Source organism: Pelophylax lessonae (assembly GCF_965119305.1).
Source record: "Pelophylax lessonae genome assembly, chromosome: 11".
Classification (NCBI taxonomy): Eukaryota; Metazoa; Chordata; class Amphibia; order Anura; family Ranidae; genus Pelophylax; species Pelophylax lessonae.
This window is the reverse complement of record NC_138778.1, coordinates 171,209,173-171,228,228: the sequence shown is the minus strand read 5'-3', so window position 1 is coordinate 171,228,228 and position 19,056 is coordinate 171,209,173. Positions and strand designations below refer to the sequence as shown.

Genomic DNA, 19,056 nt, shown 5'->3' with positions numbered 1-19,056 from the left:
GTGCGGTGAACATGTGGTTTGAACGAGCGATGAGTGAGAGAAAGCCGGCGATTGAAATAGCCGCTCATAAGCCGCAGCAATGATGTCATCCAGTCTTAAAGGTATATGCGTCTCTTGTTACACAAGATGGGAAAATATGGAACAAGGGTACCAGAGGTACCAGAACATTACAACCCCCTTGCAAATCAGGCAAGCAGTCTGAGCCCCAAGTCATGCAGCAGTCTCTTCTTCTTTTTGATGACTCTGTCAGCAGGGTTTCCCAGGGCCATCCACCTAGCTCTGCCCCAGAAGTGGAAGAGATTGAGTGCAGCGATGCCCAACCACTTATTTCTCAAGATGAGTACATGGAAGGACCATCGCAGCACGTCTCCGATGATGACGAAACGCAGGTGCCAACTGCTGCGGCACTCAGAATTGTGGAGACCGACAAGGAGGGCAGGGGTGAAGACTGGGTGGAAGATGATGTGGAGGACCTTGAGGTCCTCGACCCCACATGGAATGAAGGTCATGCAGGTGACCTGAGTAGTTTGGAGGAAGAGGCGGTGGTCACACAGAACCACCAGCACAGCAGAAGAGGGAGCAGGGTGCAGAAGCGGAGCGGCCGTGCCCTAGACACTACACCTGCTACTGCCCAACGCAGCAAGGGAACGAGCGCACCAAAGCCAGCTCAAAGGAGTTCTCTAGCGTGGAAGTTCTTCAGAAAATGTGCTGATGACAGGACACGAGTGGTTTGCACCCTGTGCAATCAGAGCCTGAAGCGAGGCATTAACCTTCTCAACCTGAGCACAACCTGCATGATCAGGCATCTAAGTGCAAAGCACGAGCTGCAGTGGAGTAGACACCTTCAAAACCAAGAAAGGTCTCTGGCTCCTCCTGCTTCCTCTTCTGCTGCAGTCTCGGCCGCTCCATCCACATCTGTAGTGATACCGGCACCTGCCACCCCGCAAACAGACGATCTGTCAGCAACACCACCACCTGGGTCACCAACCATCTCCACGATGTCCCGTGGAAGCGTTCAGCTTTCCATCTCCCAAACACTTCAGAGGAAGAGGAAGTACCCCCCTACCCACCCGCGATCCCTGGCCCTGAATGCCAGCATTTCAAAATTCTTGGCCTTTTAAATGCTGTCATTCCGTCTGGTGGAGACGCACAGTTTTAAAAGCCTTATGTCGGTGGCTGTCCCACAGTACGTCGTGCCCAGCCGCCACTACTTTTCCAGGCAAGCCATCCCTTCCCTGCACAACCAAGTGGGGGAAAAAAATCAGGTGTGCACTGCGCAACGCCATCTGTGCCAAGATCCACCTAACTACCGATACGTGGACCAGTAAGCACGGTCAGGGGCGTTATATCTGCCTAACGGCACACTGGGTAAATGCAGTGGCGGATGGGCCTGAGGCGGATAGCAATTTGTCGCATGTCCTTCCACCACCGAGGATTGCAGGGCGCTTCAGTTTGCCTCCTGTTCCTAACTCCTCCTACTCCACTTCCTCATCCTCTACCGCCTCCTCATCCGGTCAGCGTAACACCTTCACCACCAACTTCAGCACAGCCAGGGGTAAACGACAGCAGGCAGTTTTAAAACTTGCCTGTTTGGGGGAAAAAACACACACCGTGCAGGAGTTGTGGAGGAGCATGGAACAGCAGAGAAATGAGTGGTTGCTGCCAGCGAGCCTCAAGCCCGGCCTGGTGGTGTGCGATAACGGGCAAAATCTCATAGCAGCTCTGGGCCTAGCCGGTTTGACGCACATCCCTTGCCTGGCTCATGTGCTGAATTTGGTGGTGCAGAGGTTCCTTAAAAATTACCCCCATAAGTCAGAGCTGCTGCAGAAAGTGCGGGCCGTCTGTGTGCACTTTCGGCGTTCTCACCCTGCTGCTGCTCGCCTGTCAGCGCTGCAGCATAACTTCGGCCTTCCCGCTCACCGCCTCATATGTGACGTGCCCACAAGGTGGAATTCCACCTTGCACATGCTGGAAAGACTGTGCGAGCAGCAGCAGGCCATGGTTGAGTTTCAGCTGCAGCATGCACGTGTGAGTCGCTCTGCGGAACAGCACCACTTCACCACCAATAACTGGGCCTCCATGTGAGACCTGTGTACCTTGTTGCGCTGTTTTGAGTACTCCACCAACATGGCCAGTGCCGATGACGCCGTTGTCAGCTTAACTATCCCACTTCTATGCCTTCTTCAAAAAACGATTCGGGCAATGATGGAAGAGGATGTGGCACAGGATGAGGAGGAGGAGGAGGAGGATGAAGAGGTAACATTTCCACGGCTTTCAGGGCAGTCATTCGCAAGTGGCTCCGAGGGTGGGTTCCTGCACCCACAAACGCCAGGGACACAATTGTCCAGCAGGGGCACAGTTCTGGAGGATGAGGAGGAGGAGATGGAGGAGGAGATGGAACCATGTTCACAGCAGGGTGGCACCCAGGCCAGCTCATGGCCATCACTGGTGCGTGGCTGGGGGGATACAGAGGACACGGACGATACACCTCCCACAGAGGACAGCCTTTCGTTGCCTCTGGGCAGCCTGGCACACATGATCGATTACATGCTGCAGTGTCTCCACAACGACCGACGAGTTGCCCACATTCTAACTTGTGCTGATTACTGGGTGGCCATGCTGCTGGATCCCCGTTACAAGGACAACGTACCGTCCTTAATTCACTCACTGGAGCGCGATCGCAAGATGCGCGAGTACAAGCGCACGCTGGTAGACGCAATGCTGCTGGCATTCCCACCTGACAGCGGGGGCCACAGTGGAAGCACAAGGCCAAGGCAGAGGAGGAGGAGGAAGAGGTCGCCAACGCAACCAGGGCACCGCCAGCACCTCAGAAGGCAGGGTTAGCATGGCCTAAATGTGGAAAAGCTTTGTCAGCACGCCACAACAAACAGCAGCACCAGCAGCTCATATGGAACGTCTTAGCAGGAGGCAGCATTTAACCAACATGGTGGAGCAGTATGTGTGCACACGCCTACATGTAGTGAATGACGGGTCTGCCCCCTTCAACTTATGGGTCTCCAAATTGGGCACTTGGCCTGAGCTTGCCCTTTACGCCTTGGAGGTGCTGGCGTGCCCTGCAGCCAGTGTATTATCTGAACGTGTATTTAGCACGGCTGGGGGCGTTATCACAGACAAGCGCAGCCGCCTGTCCAGAGACAATGTGGACAAGCTCACGTTCATTAAAATGAACCAGGCATGGATCCCACAGGACTTTTCCGTACCTTGTGCAGAATAGAGATGGATACCGACCTTACCCAGCCATTGTTATATTTTTGATCTTTCTCACTCTTTTGGGGTGTACCCTCATTTAAAATGACTGAAAAAAAGCAGTGTTGGCTACCTCGTCCTCCTCCACCGTCGCTTCCACCTACACCGCCCATAGGTGTGCGCAGCCTATTGCATTAGGGTGTGCACCCCAAAGTTTAAATACACATGCATGTGTTTGCCTACATGTATATGGCTCCGGTACATTACTCTCCCTGCTGGCAAAGTGAAATAGAAGTGTGTGGCACTTCTCTTATGGCAGAGCAGGTCCGAGGGAGATCTTTCCCATCTCCTCACTGGTAAACAGAGCGATAATGCTAAAGTGCCCTAGGTGATTGGGGTGTGCCCAGGCACACCCGGCACACCCTGTGCGCACGCCTATGACACCGCCACATCCACCACCACCTCAACCTCCCTCCTACTCCATATGGGCCTCGTCCTTCACAGATGAAGATTTTTTTTATTTTTATGTTGGTTTTTTTTGTTGTTGTTTTAAGTTATTTCCCTATCCACATTTGTTTGCAGAGCACTTGCCATGACTTTAACTACGTTTTTCTTCCATTTGCAGCACTCTAGCCCTTTCCATTGGTGTTTTAGAGCCATTTTAGTGCCTGAAAGTTCGGGTCCCCATTGACTTCAATGGGGTTCAGTGTCCGGGTAAAGTTCGGAAAAAGTCCGGGACACGGACCCGGACTTTTTTTTCAAGTTCGGCCGAATCCGCCGAACACGGACATCCAGGTGTCCGCTCAACTCTAGTCTTAACAACCTCTTTTTTTTGTTCCAGACTTTGAATTTATATTTTTCTGCACTTTGGAGTAACCAGTTTTTTCTTTATCCTTCCTCTATCATACAACACCAAATTCCTAAACACTTCCAAATAACAATTATTATTGTTATTCTGAGGATTAAATACATTTTTTATTCTGACCACTAGGGACAATTGTATATTTTGTTTGAAAATTATTGAGGTTTAATAAAAAGGTAGTTTAATGTTGAATTTCCTCAAATATTTGTGTACTGTACATCTATATACGCTTTGATTTTATTGATACTATCCTAGGAGCATATTGTAAACCTAATTTTAATACATTCTTTTCATTATTATTCAGTATTGCTAAACACACAATAAGTAAACTATCTAGATTACCCTTTTTCTTATGTTGCACCTTTCTTTCTGCCCTACACTCTCATTTATTATCAAATTGTTTCTAAATCTTTACATCCCTTCATTTCCCATCTAGGACCTGCCCCCCAAAAAAACCTTTCCTACCGTACCCATCCAAAGGTGCAAATAATGTATGTAATGGGATTTATCTCAATATGTTCTGCTTTTTCTGTTAAAATTCTATTTGTCTTTCACAGAAATGGCAGAATTATCCCACTCCACTACTGGCTTTCCTCCAGGGATTGAAAATATCCCCAAATTAAGAACATATTTGGATCTCATATTTGGATGGCCCTCCTCTACTCTCTTTACTCACCTTTTCAGGGGAAGAGAAGTGTAAACTCACCATATCATTTTTTATCTTGGTGTCATTTAAAAAACAGTTTTAATTTTCTTTTTTTCTTATAGTTCGATTCATCTAATTTAACCACTTCCCATCCATGCTATAGCCGAAAGACAGCTACAGCGTGGATCTTAATTGCCGGGAGGGCGTCCATGTACGCCCTCCCATGCATGAGCTGCCTGCACGCTCCCTGCATAGCACGCAGGGCTCGCTCTGTGATCAGCGAGTCCATGAGACTCGGCTGATCACAGATCTGAGTAAGAGGCTGATCTAAGCCCCTTACCACGTGATCAGCTGTAAGCCAATGACAGCTGATCATGTGATATAAACAGCAGCCGGAGATCATTTTTTTTTCTCCTCACGCTGTCAGCGTAAGGAGAAAAAAAAGCTGATCGCCAGCTGCTGTCAGAAGGACATCAGTCCCAAAGAAGGGAGGATCATCTGTGCCCCAGTGCCACCTACCAGTGCCCATCAGTTCCCACCAGAGCCAACCAGTGCCACCTATCAGTGCCAATCAGTGCCCCATCATCAGTTCTGCTGATCAGTGTCACCTACCAGTGCCTATCATTGCCCATCAGTGCCACCTATCAGTGCCAACTATCAGTGCACATTAGTGCCACCTATTAGTGCCAATAAGTGCCCATGAATGCCACCTATCAGTGCCACTTATCAGTGCCCTTCAGTGCCACCTACCATTGCCCTTCAGTGCCGCCCATCAGTGCCCATCGGTGCCATCCACCAGTGCCACCCATCAGTGCCACCTATTAGCGCCCACCAGTGCCACCTTATCAGTGCCGCCTTATCAGTGCATCCTATGAGTGCCCCTCAGTGAAACCCATCAGTGCCCATCAGTGCAGCCTATCAGTACCCATCAGGGACCATCAGTGCCGCCTCATCAGCACACATCAATCAAGGAGAAAAATTACCTGTCTGCAAAATTTTATAACAAACTAAAAAAGCTGTTTTGTTTTTTTTGTTTTTTCAAAATTTTTGGTCTTTTTTTTGTTTTGTTCAGGAAAAACTAAAAACCCTAGTGGTGATTAAATACTACCAAAAGAAAGCTCTATTTGCGTGAAAAAAACATATTAAAAATTACATATGGGTACAGTGTTGCTTGACTGCTCAATTGTCATTCAAAGTGTGACAGCGCTGAAAGCTGAGAATTGGCCTGAACAGGAAGGGGGTTTAAGTGCCCAGTAGGCAAGTGGTTAACCCATCATTTATTCTCTCCTTAGCTTTCCATTTTTTCTTTATCTCTTATATCAAAAGTAAACTTGATCATTCTTTACCTGCTTGTATGAAAAAATGATTCCGCTCCGCTCCTTATCAAATTCTGTTACTGGTAACCCATCATTTGGAGACACATGCCAGCATAATCTTCCCTGGATTATGGATTCTTCCAGTGTGATTATATCCCACAATTTTCTCAATTGTTTTTATAAACTATAATCTAAATGTCTAAACATCCCATCTAAATCATCAGATTTAATTGCTTATTTACCCAAAATACTTCTTATGCCAACTATCCCCCAAAATTACAAATATCCAGAATTTTCATTCAGAAAATTCCTCAAAAAATGACAGATAATTCATCTTATTCTTAGCCCTGACCTGCAATGCTTCTAGGAGGCATGTGTGATGTCACTGTGCTTCACTGCTGCCTCCTGGGATAGCTGGATGGTTGAAACCCTGCCCAATCTTCCAATGGGCTTCCAGCTCTGCAGGAAGGCACGGTGACATCATCCAACCAGAAAGTTCAGCCCTGATATTGAAGGATTGCCCTTTTTCAAAATCACTTTCACTTGCTTAGGAAGTTACAGGTAATTTTATTATGTCCTAAAGTAGCATTTATGTAACCATATAGTAAATATTACTCATTCTATGCTACACTCTTTAAATGTTAGAATTCGTTACATGTATTCTGTTCTTGTAGGTGGCATTTGAGGCATCTCTTGGAACCTTTGACATTCAAGATAGTACTTCTGAAATTCAAGTTGATTCATCTGTGATTCAGATAAATGGCAAAGGAGAAAAACGCCTGGAAATGACTACCAGTGATATCAGTGTGCTAAATCGCATTCTTGGGAAAACAACTTACACAAGTACTATTTACAGCATTGACAGTCTGGACATTGGTAAGAAAAGTCCCAAAAGCTGGAAAGCAAATGCATTTACAAGATTGGATGCATTAATGTAAAGCCAAAACATTTTTTCTTGTATTAGAGTAGAATCCTTTGCTGTGTTTCTGTCTGCTGACCTTGGTTTACACCTATGCGCAGGGCTGCAGGTGCGGGAATCGCATCTGTTCCCTCAATCGCAACCACCTGCAGCCAAGCCGTGCTGCTTTTAGGAGACACGCGGAGCTGCCATTCATTCTGAATGACACCGCCACACATCTCAGCACGCATCTCAGCATGCAGCGCTTTTGCGGGTGCAGGAACTGCAGGAAAATCTCATGGTAAAAAAGACCACACGATTTCCCTGTGGCCAGAGTGCTGTAAGTGGAAAATTCCCTCTGCATGGAGAACACGAATTGCTTTCATATTATGTCATCATAAGAGTAGGCAACACTCTGGATGGCCAGATGAATAATTAGAAAGGATACTATAGTTCAAATGAGTGAAGGTTCTAATACTACCAATCCCTGAACTAGGGGAGTCTCCCCCCCCCGATAGTTATTATCATATGCTATAGGGATGCATCGATACCCTTTTTTTTATTAGTGAGTACTGATACTTTCAGTAAAGTATTTGTTGATTTTGAGTACTGATACCTTGCGATGCGATTTGCATCCATTTAAATTGAATAGGCGTAAATCACACTTCAAAGAATTGCATGCGATTTTAACAGGAATGTGGTGCGATTCCTACATGAATCGGATGCAGTTTCCTGCACTGCTCCTGTGTGAACCCAGGCTTGTCATATTGACTTTTAGTCTAGCGTGTTTTTAGCAAATTTTTTTTTGCTTTATGTGTTTTTAGCATGTTTTTTCTTAGCTTTTCTTTTTTTGCTTAGTGTGTATTTAGCGTGTTTATTTGCATATTTTTTTTGTTGCTTAGTGTGTTTTTTTGCTTAGCAGGTTTTTTTTTGCTTAGCATGTTTTTAGCGTGTTTTTTTTTTGCTTAGCGTGTTTTTTTGTTTAGCGTGTTTTTTTGCTCTGCGTGTTATTTCTGCTTAGCGTGTTTTTAGTGTGTTTTTTTGCTTAATGTGGTTTTATTTGCTTAGCGATTGTAGCATTTTTTTCCTTAGCGTGTTTTAGCATGTTTTGTTGTTAGCGTTTTTTTTTCCTTAGCGTGTTTTTTGCTTAGCGTGATTTTTTTGCTTAATGTTTTTTTTGGGCTTAGCATGTTTTTAGCGTTTTTTTTTGCTTATCGTCTTTTTTTGGCTTAGCGTGTTTTTTTTTTTCCTTAGCGTGTTTTTATAGTTTTTTTGTGCTTATCGTGGTTTTTTTTTTTGCTTAGCGTGTTTTTTTTTTTCTCAGCCTGTTTTTTACTTAGCGTGTTTTTAGCGTTTTTTTTTTTTTTTGCCTAGTGTTTTTTTTCGCTTAGCTTGTTTTTAGCATGTTTATTTGCTTAGCGTGTTTTTGTTTTGTGTGTTATTTTGCTTAGCATGTTTTTAGCTTTTTTTTTGCTTAGCTTGTGTTTTTTTTCTTAGCGTGTTATTTTTTTTGATTAGTCAGCGCCATCCATGTGATGGTGCTGACCATTTAGATCCCCTATAATTCGTACTCTCACTCTGGAGGCTGATGGAGAGGAATAAAGCCATGGGAGAGGCAGCAGGAGCCCAAGCTGCAGATGTCCACAGTCCGATAGGGAGCCAGAGCTGGTGGAACCCGTCATTCAGGGAGGTTTACTGCACTGCTCCTGTGTAAACTCAGGCTCAAAATTACTGTGACAAGCCTGGGTTCACACAGGAGTGGTGCGAGAAACCGCATGCGATTCAGACAGGAAACACACCGCATTCCTGTTCAAATCGCATGCAATTAATTGCAGTGCTATTTGCTTCCATTCATTTTGTTTGGACGCAAATCGCACCGCAAAGTATCGGTTTTGGGTATTAGGTATCTCAGCACAGATACCGCTACCGGTATCGATATAGTTGCATCCCTAATATGCTATCAATACAGTGATCTGTGTTATTCAACTGGTTGGCGATTCCATGACCAGGTGCTCCTCACCTTCCTTCAAAGTCTGCACCAGTTTGAACTGGCCCATTTTGGTACTTGCTAGTTAGAGTCACCCTTGCTCTTTGTCATAGTGAATATTGTCACAGAGACAGAAAGTGATAGAGAATCCCAAGCTGTCACCAGAACAAGATGTGAAGGTAAATATTCCAATGGGGACACCTAATCCGAGGACAACTTTCTATAATGGACAATTCCACCCACTGGTTTGAGATTTTCTTCCACTTCTCGTTGGGTCTTCAGGAAAAAAGTGAAGGGAAATCACAGACAGCAAAAAATAAAAAACTGAGGGGGTTTTGGCCAGATTTGCCCAGTTGACACAATAGCAAGCACCCATAGTGTAATCTGGTCGAAAGCTGTTCGCCCTAGGAATATGGTTCCTTTGAATGTAGTCAATCACTACATCTTTGGTCAATTATATTATAACTAGACATTAAGCCCGTTAAATTAACGGGTGCTAGAACATGTATATAATGATACAATGTGGCAGCATATGTCAGTGATATCATGTATAGTGTGGAGGGATCATGGTATATGTCGGTGATATCATGTATGGTGCAGAGGAGTGGCAGTATATGTCGGCGATATTCCCGGAAGTGCTGTGTCCGGCATGCCCGGTAGGGGGCGGTACAGAGCCTGGCTCCTCCCCCAGATTGTAGACGGATGTCGGGTGTGCAGGCCGGTGTCCTGCCAAAAACTCCAACCCGCCGAAATCTCCAACCACGTTATTTCCGGTGAGTGTACACTGGGAATAATTGGAGATTTCGAGCACTTGGTGTTTTCACACAACACCGGCAGCCTATGCACCCGAGTACATGGTATAATTAGTGCAGATTCTTATACCGCCCGCTAGTAACCAAAAACATGGCCGCCTCCAAGGCGGCGACAACTACCGGGTGGATTAGAATCTGCACTAATTATACCATGTACTCGGGTGTATAGGCTGCCGGTGTTGTGTGAAAACACCAAGTGCTCGAAATCTCCAATTATTCCCAGTTCTCTCTCTCTCTTCCTCTCTCATCCCTCTCTCTCTCATCCCTCTCTCATCTCTCTCTCTCTCTCTCTCTCTCTCTCTCTCTCATCCCTCTCTCTCTCTCCCTCTCTCCCTCTCTCTCTTATCCCTCTCTCTCTCTCTCTCTCTCATCCCTCTCTCTCTCTCATCCCTCTCTCTCTCATCCATCTCTCTCTCTCATCCCTCTCTCTCTATCATCCCTCTCTCTCTCACCCCCCTCTCTCTTTTTCTCTCTCTCTCATCCCTCTCTCTCACCCCTCTCTCTTTTTCTCTCTCTCTCATCCCTCTCTCTCATCCCTCTCTCTCTCTCTCATCCCCCCCTCTCTCTCTCTCTCTATCTCTCATCCCCCCTCTCTCATCCTTCTCTCTCTCTCATCCCTCTCTCTTTCTCTCATCCCTCTCTCTCATCCCACTGCCGGTCCTCGTTCAGGGTGTAGACCTTCACCCGCGGTAGGGTGTCCGTCATCCTGGGTGCCCCGTGCAGGCCCAATCCCCGGGCTCTCCTAAAGGCCGCGGGCCGGCCACAGTCTCTGCACCCTGGGGGGTGGCAGTCTCCACAGATCAGAACGCCAGCCAATCCTGAGGAGGAAGTGAAGTGGGCGGGGATCCGTGGGGCACATGCGCAGTAGCGCAATTCCACAGACACAGGGGCGGACGCAGAGACACATGGGTTTTATTAATATAGATTAAAGCTAGGGTGATGATCAGCTAATATAGCTAATATCTATCTATCTATCTGATTAAAAGTTGTATGAATCCAGTGTATTTAGTAGGGGATGTTGTAGTAGTAGTATTAGTAGTGGTTGTAGTAGTAGTAGTGTAACAGGTGAAGACCAGCATTGTCTCTGGCTGTTCTCTCTGGATCATACAGTACATGGTTAATAATGACTGGCAGCTGGGTAAAATTTTGCTTTCTATCAAGTGTCATTATTTATTGAAAAGTGCTGTCAGTAGAGGCTCAGAGGTAGTTATTAGGCTTTATGTAATTGACATGGCACAGTGTTTTCTGCCATGAGAACATTTATTAGCTCCTTCAAGTCGTACTTCTACAGAGCTCTCCACTCAATGCCACTGATCCCTATAGAGCCAGAGCTCTCCATTGAATCCCTATACAGCCAGAGCTCTCCATTGAGTCCTATACAGCCAGAGCTCTCCATGGATCTCTATACAGCCAGAGCTCTCCATAGATCCATATACAGCCAGAGCTCTCCATCGATCCCTATACAGCCAGAGCTCTCCATATATCCCTGTTCAGCCAGAGCTCTCCATAGATCCCTGTTCAGCCAGAGCTCTCTATAGATCCCTATACAGCCAGAGCTCTCCATAGATCCCTATACAGCCAGAGTTCTCTATAGATCCCTATGCAGCCGTAGCTCTCCATAGATCCCTGTGCAGCCAGAGCTCTCTATAGATCCCTATACAGCCAGAGCTCTCCATAGATTCCTATACAGCCAGAGCTCTCTATAGATCCCTATGCAGCCAGAGCTCTCCATAGATCCCTGTGGAGCCAGAGCTCTCCATAGATCCCTGTGGAGCCAGAGCTCTCTATAGATCCATATACAGCCAGAGCTCTCCATAGATCCCTATACAGCCAGAGCTCTCCATAGATCCCTATACAGCCAGAGCTCTCCATAGATCCCTATACAGCCAGAGCTCTCTATAGATCCCTATGCAGCCAGAGCTCTCCATAGATCCCTATGCAGCCAGAGCTCTCCATAGATCCCTATGCAGCCAGAGCTCTCCATAGATCCCTATGCAGCCAGAGCTCTCCATAGATCCCTATGCAGCCAGAGCTCTCCATAGATCCCTATGCAGCCAGAGCTCTCCATAGATCCCTATACAGCCAGAGCTCTCCATAGATCCCTATACAGCCAAAGCTCTCTATAGATCCCTATGCAGCCAGAACTCTCCATAGATCCCTGTACAGCAAGAGCTCTCCATTGCCTGTCTATGAGCATTCACTGAGCTGTCCGAGGTGCTGAAGCTCCTGCACTTACTGCAGCAGGACAGACACTTGGGTGCCCCATGCAGGCCCGATCCCCTGGCTCTCCTAAAGGCCGCGGGCCTGGCCGCAGTCTCCGCACTTCAGGGGGTGGCAGTCTCCACAGATCGGAACGCCAGCCAATCCTGAGGAGGGAGTGAAGTGGGCGGGGATCCGTGGGGCACCTGCGCAGTAGCGTAATTCCACGCACACAGGGACGGACGCAGAGACACATGGGTTTTATTAATATAGATTAATATTCTTTGCCATCCACAGCCCCACCCTTGGCATCCTTTTTAGGTGACCCTAGATGTCCTGCAGAATACTTTTCCAGATTAGGTTTTTCTCTCTGGATAGAACGTGATCTGATTTCCCTTAAATCATTGATAAAGGATTCCCATGTTTGCTCTTTTTTTCACCTTCAACAACATTGTACTTTCCCATAATCAAAATTTTGAAAAATAACTGCAGATCAGATATTTCTATTACATTCATTATGCCCTTTTTTTGAACACAGCTTACCTTAGAGAGGTTGAGAAATCCCTCTCTCAGCCCCCTAGGCCCCTCTTATGTGTAAGTCACCCTGTGTCTATTAGGGACACAGGGTGACCAAGGAAATGATGGACCGCTACTTAAAGAGGAAGTAAACCCTCCTCTGTAAGTTGTACTTATAGGTAAGCTTATGATAAGGCTTACCTATAGGTACTGTAAATATCTCCTAAACATGTACCGTTTAGGAGATATTTACCTTACATTCAGCCAGTGACATCACTGGCGCATGTGCTCTGAAGGAACGGCCGCTGGTGCCATTCCTTCAGAGCCCCGTGCCGTGACCGTCGCGTCTCTGGCCAATCAGATGGCCGGATGCTGCGATCCCGGAAGATGGGCGACTGAACATGTTGTCCGTCATACTAGCTCATTATTTTTTTTCTCTTTCAGGGTGAAAAAAAAAAAAATTGGGGTTTACAACCTCTTTAATGGACACCGAGAATATGGTTTGGATTACTTCAAATGGGACAGTAATATTTATCAACCATAAATCTCAAGAAATATATGGCGACTATTCCTGGCCTGTTTGATTCTAAACATGTTCATTAAAAGAGAGAATCACATTGGCCTCTGTTCCATGTTCTTCAATGTAAGAGATGGACAGTCTGTTACTGGTGGTCTCCTGCTGTTGTCTGTGTATTGAGGTGTGATGTGTTTTCTGTTAAGCATGTCTGTCCCATTGTAAATTAACTCACATATTGTTTCTGTCCAGATGGCTAGGTAAATAGCTCAGGTTAATTATATTTCTGTATAAAATTTCATCTGCATACAATAATGTAATCAGGCACCTGACCTGTGTGTGGTATATATTCGGTGTGAGTTTGTTCAATAAAGGTTGTGTTTTGGGTTTAGTGCCCCAAACCAAGAGTGTTGGGACTTTAAGAGCAAGAGTAAACAAAGTAAAGTATTATAGAATAAAAATTGAACAGTTTACTTTCAAAAAAGTTTTACAAGGTAATAGACAAGTTTGTCGTGGATGGGTTTAAGGTCCATCGGTGAGAGAAGTGAAGAAGTTAGAAAGGTAGGTGACAAGGTGAAAAATGGTGACTTTTGAGGAACATTTGTCGCTGTTGTTCAATGCGTGTATTTCAGGCTTGGGACTTTGTTTCAGAGGAAAATGTCAAGGAGATTATCCTAAGCGTTTTGGCTGTATAGGTATTAGCATTTTTCAAGGATAAGTCACCATGTCTAGAAACAACAATGAATTGTACGTTTTTTGCACATATGCAGAATTTAAAGTAGAATTATGCAATGTGCTTTATGTTACATACATCTTTCTTTTGTCTGGTCCATGTGTGAAAGGTTTTCCCCAGGTTTCTAAGTCGCATCAGGAATTAAGGCTGCTTCTATAAATGACATGTAATTGAGATAAATTACTTGAAAAATGCTATTTTTTAGGAAAAGGAAATAATTGTAGATAAAAAAAAATGATGTTTACTTACAGGCTAAATCATATAGATTAGCTGTACTGGTAGAATCCAAAAAAGGAGTTCCTCAAGATGAGAAAGTTTGTAGCTATAAAATATGTAAGGATTTTAAATATGAATGATTGAAAAAGAAGATGAGATGAACAAAGAAAATAATAAAAAAATAAAAATAAAGTAGAAATGAAGACCATAATTTCATGGTCTGTATTGTATCTTTGAAAGAAACAATACCCACCATGAAATTATGGTTTTCATTTCTACTTTATTTTTATTTTTAATTATTTTCTTTGACCAAACCACAGGCAATAGAAATGAGCCCCCCCCCCTTCTTTCTTTTCCCACATAAGAAAGAATGACACAAAAGGAAGGAAGTAAGATGGGAGACCTGGTAGGAAATGAATGGGACAGCCTAATGCAGGGCATACAGACCAGCTTCCAGGGAAAAAAACAGCAGGATTCTGACATCCTAGCCCTCTTTACGACTTTGCGAAAATCCGCCCTTCACTGGCACATAAAATCCTTTGAACGTTATATCAATGAAAATATTAACCCTGTAGGCCTAAGGATCCAGATTTTCCTAACCATGGATAATGTGACCTTACAGATGAAAAAGGATTGGGAAAATAAATTAAATGAATGCTCACGCAATCTAATGATTCTGTTACAAGAAGAATACCTTAGGCAAACCAAAAGTCTGTACAGTGACATAAGGAATATTTACGAACAACTGTCCCCCCTAAAAACGGCTACACTATACAGCGAACAGGAAAACAAACTCAAACTACATCTGGAGGAGCACAGTAAAGAAATCCTTAGGAAGAAAGAACGAAAATACTGGCGGGACAAAAACGCCTTCAGCCAGGGAAGAGCATATAAATGGACAAACCTAAGACCAACTCGCAAAACACAATACGGCAATAGACCGCCCAACAAAACAGGTCAATATTACTCCTCTGATTCATCCTCATACGCCTCCGGATCTGAACAAAACAGAGGAAATAGAAGAGAAACACGAAAAGCAACCAGGCATGACCCACAGATGGATAAAGAGAATAGAATAGAAGATACCTACAATGAAAGGGGAGACTATAATTATCCCAAACCTACCTTACAGCAAGAAGGAGAAAATAGTCAACCTGTAAGACACCACCATATCTTCACACGATCAAAGAAAAGTAAAGAAGACGACCCAAAACAACAACTGGGTTTTTTAGGGAAACTAAACCTAAAACCAACAATGAAGCCCCCGCAGACATCAGACCCACAAGAGAAGAGACAGGAAGAGAAAAGGGACAAACAATCATAAATTTATCCTCATACATGCTTACAGACGAACAAGAAAAAGTTTTGTTACTCGGACTATCCTTCTGCCCCAATGTCAGCACGGACAAATTCGAAAACCATTAAGGACATCAACCTATTTGCCAGGAATCTACTCTTTAAAACCATGTACCACAAAAAACCCCAACAAGACCAACTATCCCCAACCCTAACAGCAGCAGAATTTAGGGAGATAAGGGATTTAAATCTCTTACTTCAAGAAAGCGATCTAGACGATCTAGACAACTCAATGGAGCCTGAAGTACTAGTGGACGGTGAAGACGAGGAAGAAAAACGTAAAGACCCAAAATTCAAAAAGAAGTCTAACAAATTTACATCACTCAACCTCAACCCGGCAATTGCACTCTTCGTAAGACAAACAACCAAAGACATTGAAAAAATACGCAAAGAGAAAACAACACATAACCTTACAAAACAACAAAAAGAAGCCTTAAAAGAGCTCAAAAACAATGAAGAAATCGCCATCAAACCCTCTGACAAAAGAAGGGAACGTTGTCATCATGGACACCGACAAATACAAATCCATGTGTTTGAGAATACTAGCAACCAAGAAATGCTATAGGAAAATATTGCCTGTAATGTCAAAAACCTATAATGAAGACTTTTACAAAAAATCGACAAAGCACGAAACAATGGAACAATATCTCAAACACTATGGAAGTATGTACGAACCACCCATCCAAGAATACCAACTTTTTACGCATTACCAAAGGTACACAAAGACCAAGTAAACCCACCAGGAAGACCCATAATCTCCGGCAATGGAAACATCACTGAGTCATTGAGCAAGGTCATTGACATGTACCTCAGACCCCATGTTACCAAGCTACCTTCGCCAAAGATACAGTACATCTACTCAAAATCCTGAATGATCTAACGATACCAACTGATGCATATCTAATAACTATTGACATAGAATCGTTTTATAATAACATTCCTCACAACAAGGGACTCATCGCAGTCCAAAAAGCACTAGGCCAACAAAGCCAACACGATCAAAAATGTAATGATTTCATCGTAGACATGCTGGACTTTATTCTGAAACACAATGTGTTCACCTTTTGTGGCAACTACTACCTCCAAACCTGTGGGGTCGCCATGGGGACTAGCTGCAACCCATCGTATGGAAACATCTATCTAGGAATGTGGGAGCAAGAATTCCTATCCAAAGAGGGAAACAACAAATTTGTCAAAAACATCATGATATCGCAAAGATATATCGACGATATACTGATTATTTGGAATGGCCCGTGTAACAGATCCCCAATACTTGGACCAACTATTTCTGTCTTAGGTCTCCAGACTCTCACGTGATGCAGTGACCTGGCCCCTCAATTCCCCCCAAACATCAGCCTCCAGCTCGATGAAGGGTAAAACAAATGACACTTTATTCACCAACTCACTTGCAATATATATCCAGTAATTAACATACCTGGCCATCTGGACAGACACAGGTGAATGACATTGCAACATTATCATAATTAATTCAACAAACAACAAGCCCAAAACATAGCCGAATACACATTCCTAGAAGTGTGAACACACTTAACCACTTAAGCCCCGGAGGATTTGGCTGCTAAACGACCAGAGGGTATTTTGCGATTCGGCACTGCGTGACTTTAACGGACAATTGCGCGGTCGTGCGACGCTGTACCTAAACGAATTTGGCGTCCTTTTTTTCCCACAAACAGAGCTTTCTTTTGGCGGTATTTGATCACCTGTGCGATTTTTTGATCACGTGCTATAAACAAAAAAAGAGCGTAAATTTTGCAAAAATAGCAATATTTTTCCCTTTTTTTTATATGAAATTCCCCCCAAAAAAATGTAAAAATCAAAATTTTTTAATATTTTCGGCCAATTTGTTTTATGCTACCTATGTTTGGTAAAAAAAATCGCAAAAAGCGTATTTTGATTGGTTTGCGCAAAAGTTATTGCGTTTACTAACAAAGGGAAAGATTTTTGTCATTTTTGTTGTTTTTTTTTTTAACGCGTAATGGCGGCGATCTGCGATTTTTTTTTGCGGTACTGCGACATTGCGGCGGAAAGATCGGACCCTTGACTGACATTTTTGACACTTTTGGGGTTACCAGTGACATTTCTACAGTAATCAGTGCTATACATATGCACTGTTACTGTAAAAATACACTGGTAGTGAAGGGGTTAACTTTATTTGAGAGGGAGGGGCTGTGTGTGTCCCTAGGGGCGTGATTCTAACTGTGATTGGCTGTGGCTTCAACTGTATGCAGAGTGATCAATGGATCTACATAGTAGATCCATGTGATCAGCTCTCATACAGAGAGGAGAATGACAGGCAGCTTGTTTACACAAGCTGCCTGACTTTCTCCCTCTCCCCCGCCGATCGCAGAGTGGCCGGCGGTGATCGGGTCCGCCGGTCACACGCGCGGGGGGGTCCGTGACCACGCGGGAGCGGGAGCGCGCCTCCGGCGGCGCGCGCTCGCTCCCTAAACCCTCACAGGCGAGCGACGTAGACCTACGTCACTTTGCCTGTGAGGGGCTGACCGCCGCCGTAGATAGTCGTGCGGCGGTCGGCAAGTGGTTAACCTCTAAACAGATGAAAGCAGGAGACATAGGCTCTCAGACGGCCCGTCTCCAATTTCAACACACCTTATTATAACTGTCAATAAACATCCCCCAGTATACCAAAACTGAGTCTTATGTCATTAGCATCTGTTTAGTCTCTCTTGTAACAGGCAGCTTTAGGCCTGTAACATTGATCCCAGTCTGAGTCTGTATCTTGGGGTGACATGGATTTAAGTCCAAAGCACCACTAATCCCATGGTCTCCCAGCACATACCCCCACACAGGTTATATGTCCGAATAGCTGGTTTCGTCACATTGCTCCCCCTACAAGCCAGGGCCGTAGTCCGTGGGCAGGAGGCTGGCCTCCACACTCCTCCAGTAGCCCGTGGCGAACGTTCCAGCAAATGGGCCTTCGTCACATATCTCCCTCCTCCTGGGGAGACTAACCAGACCACAGACCTCCAACTAGTTTGGGTCTGTGTTAGTCTGGTGTCTTTTGCCAGACTGTGCCATGCTCGAGAGGGCCTCCTGCCCTATGTTCCAATTATAATATCAGGGGTCTTCCTGGGCAGGGCACCAGCTATAATCCACTCCAGAGGCATTCCATTGTTGCTGGAGGGGCAAAATCAGGGTGGCATGGGCCCCCATACTAGGGGGTTGGGGATCTGGGCCGATTGCCCAGCATCTCTGTAATCCAGGGGTGGAGGCCACGGCCCCATCCACCCCTTCCATGCCAAAAGCTGCATGGACTGGTGGGCAGATACCAGTGGGGTTCTGCCCAGCTGCTAGCTCTTCTGCTGGGTAGGCACTCAGCTGCTGGGACAAGGGACCTACAATCGCCTCTCCCGCTAATGCTGGCCGGTGCTGGGTAGTGGGCATGACCATCTCCATGCCCAGTGCTGTTGGCTGCTGCTGGGATGAGGGACCTACAATCGCCTCTCCCGGTACCACTGGCTTGTCCTGGGTAGTGGGCACGACCATCTCCACCCCCAGTGCTGTGGGCTGCTGCTGGGACGAGGGACCTACAATCGCCTCTCCTGGTAACGCTGGCTTGTGCTGGGTAGTGGGCACGACCATCTCCACTCCCAGTGCTGTGGGCTGCTGCTGGGACGAGGGACCTACAATCGCCTCTCCCGGTAATGCTGGCTGGTCCTGGGTAGTGGGCACGACCATCTCCACCCCCAGTGCTTTTGGCTGCTGCTGGGACGAGGGACCTACAATCGCCTCTCCCGGTATTGCTGGCTGGTCCT

General features: G+C 45.4%; 1 protein-coding gene across 1 annotated transcript in view; it reads left to right on the top strand.

Moving 5' to 3' along the window:
- Positions 1-19,056, top strand: part of LOC309566677 (beta-1,4 N-acetylgalactosaminyltransferase 2-like) — a gene marked incomplete at both ends in the record, with an annotated part of 345,172 nt that overhangs the window by 200,746 nt on the left and 125,370 nt on the right. The window contains one exon of the mRNA XM_082271932.1: positions 6,706-6,907. Coding sequence (XP_082128058.1) covers positions 6,706-6,907 — 202 coding nt within the window. The remainder of the gene's footprint in view (positions 1-6,705; positions 6,908-19,056) is intronic.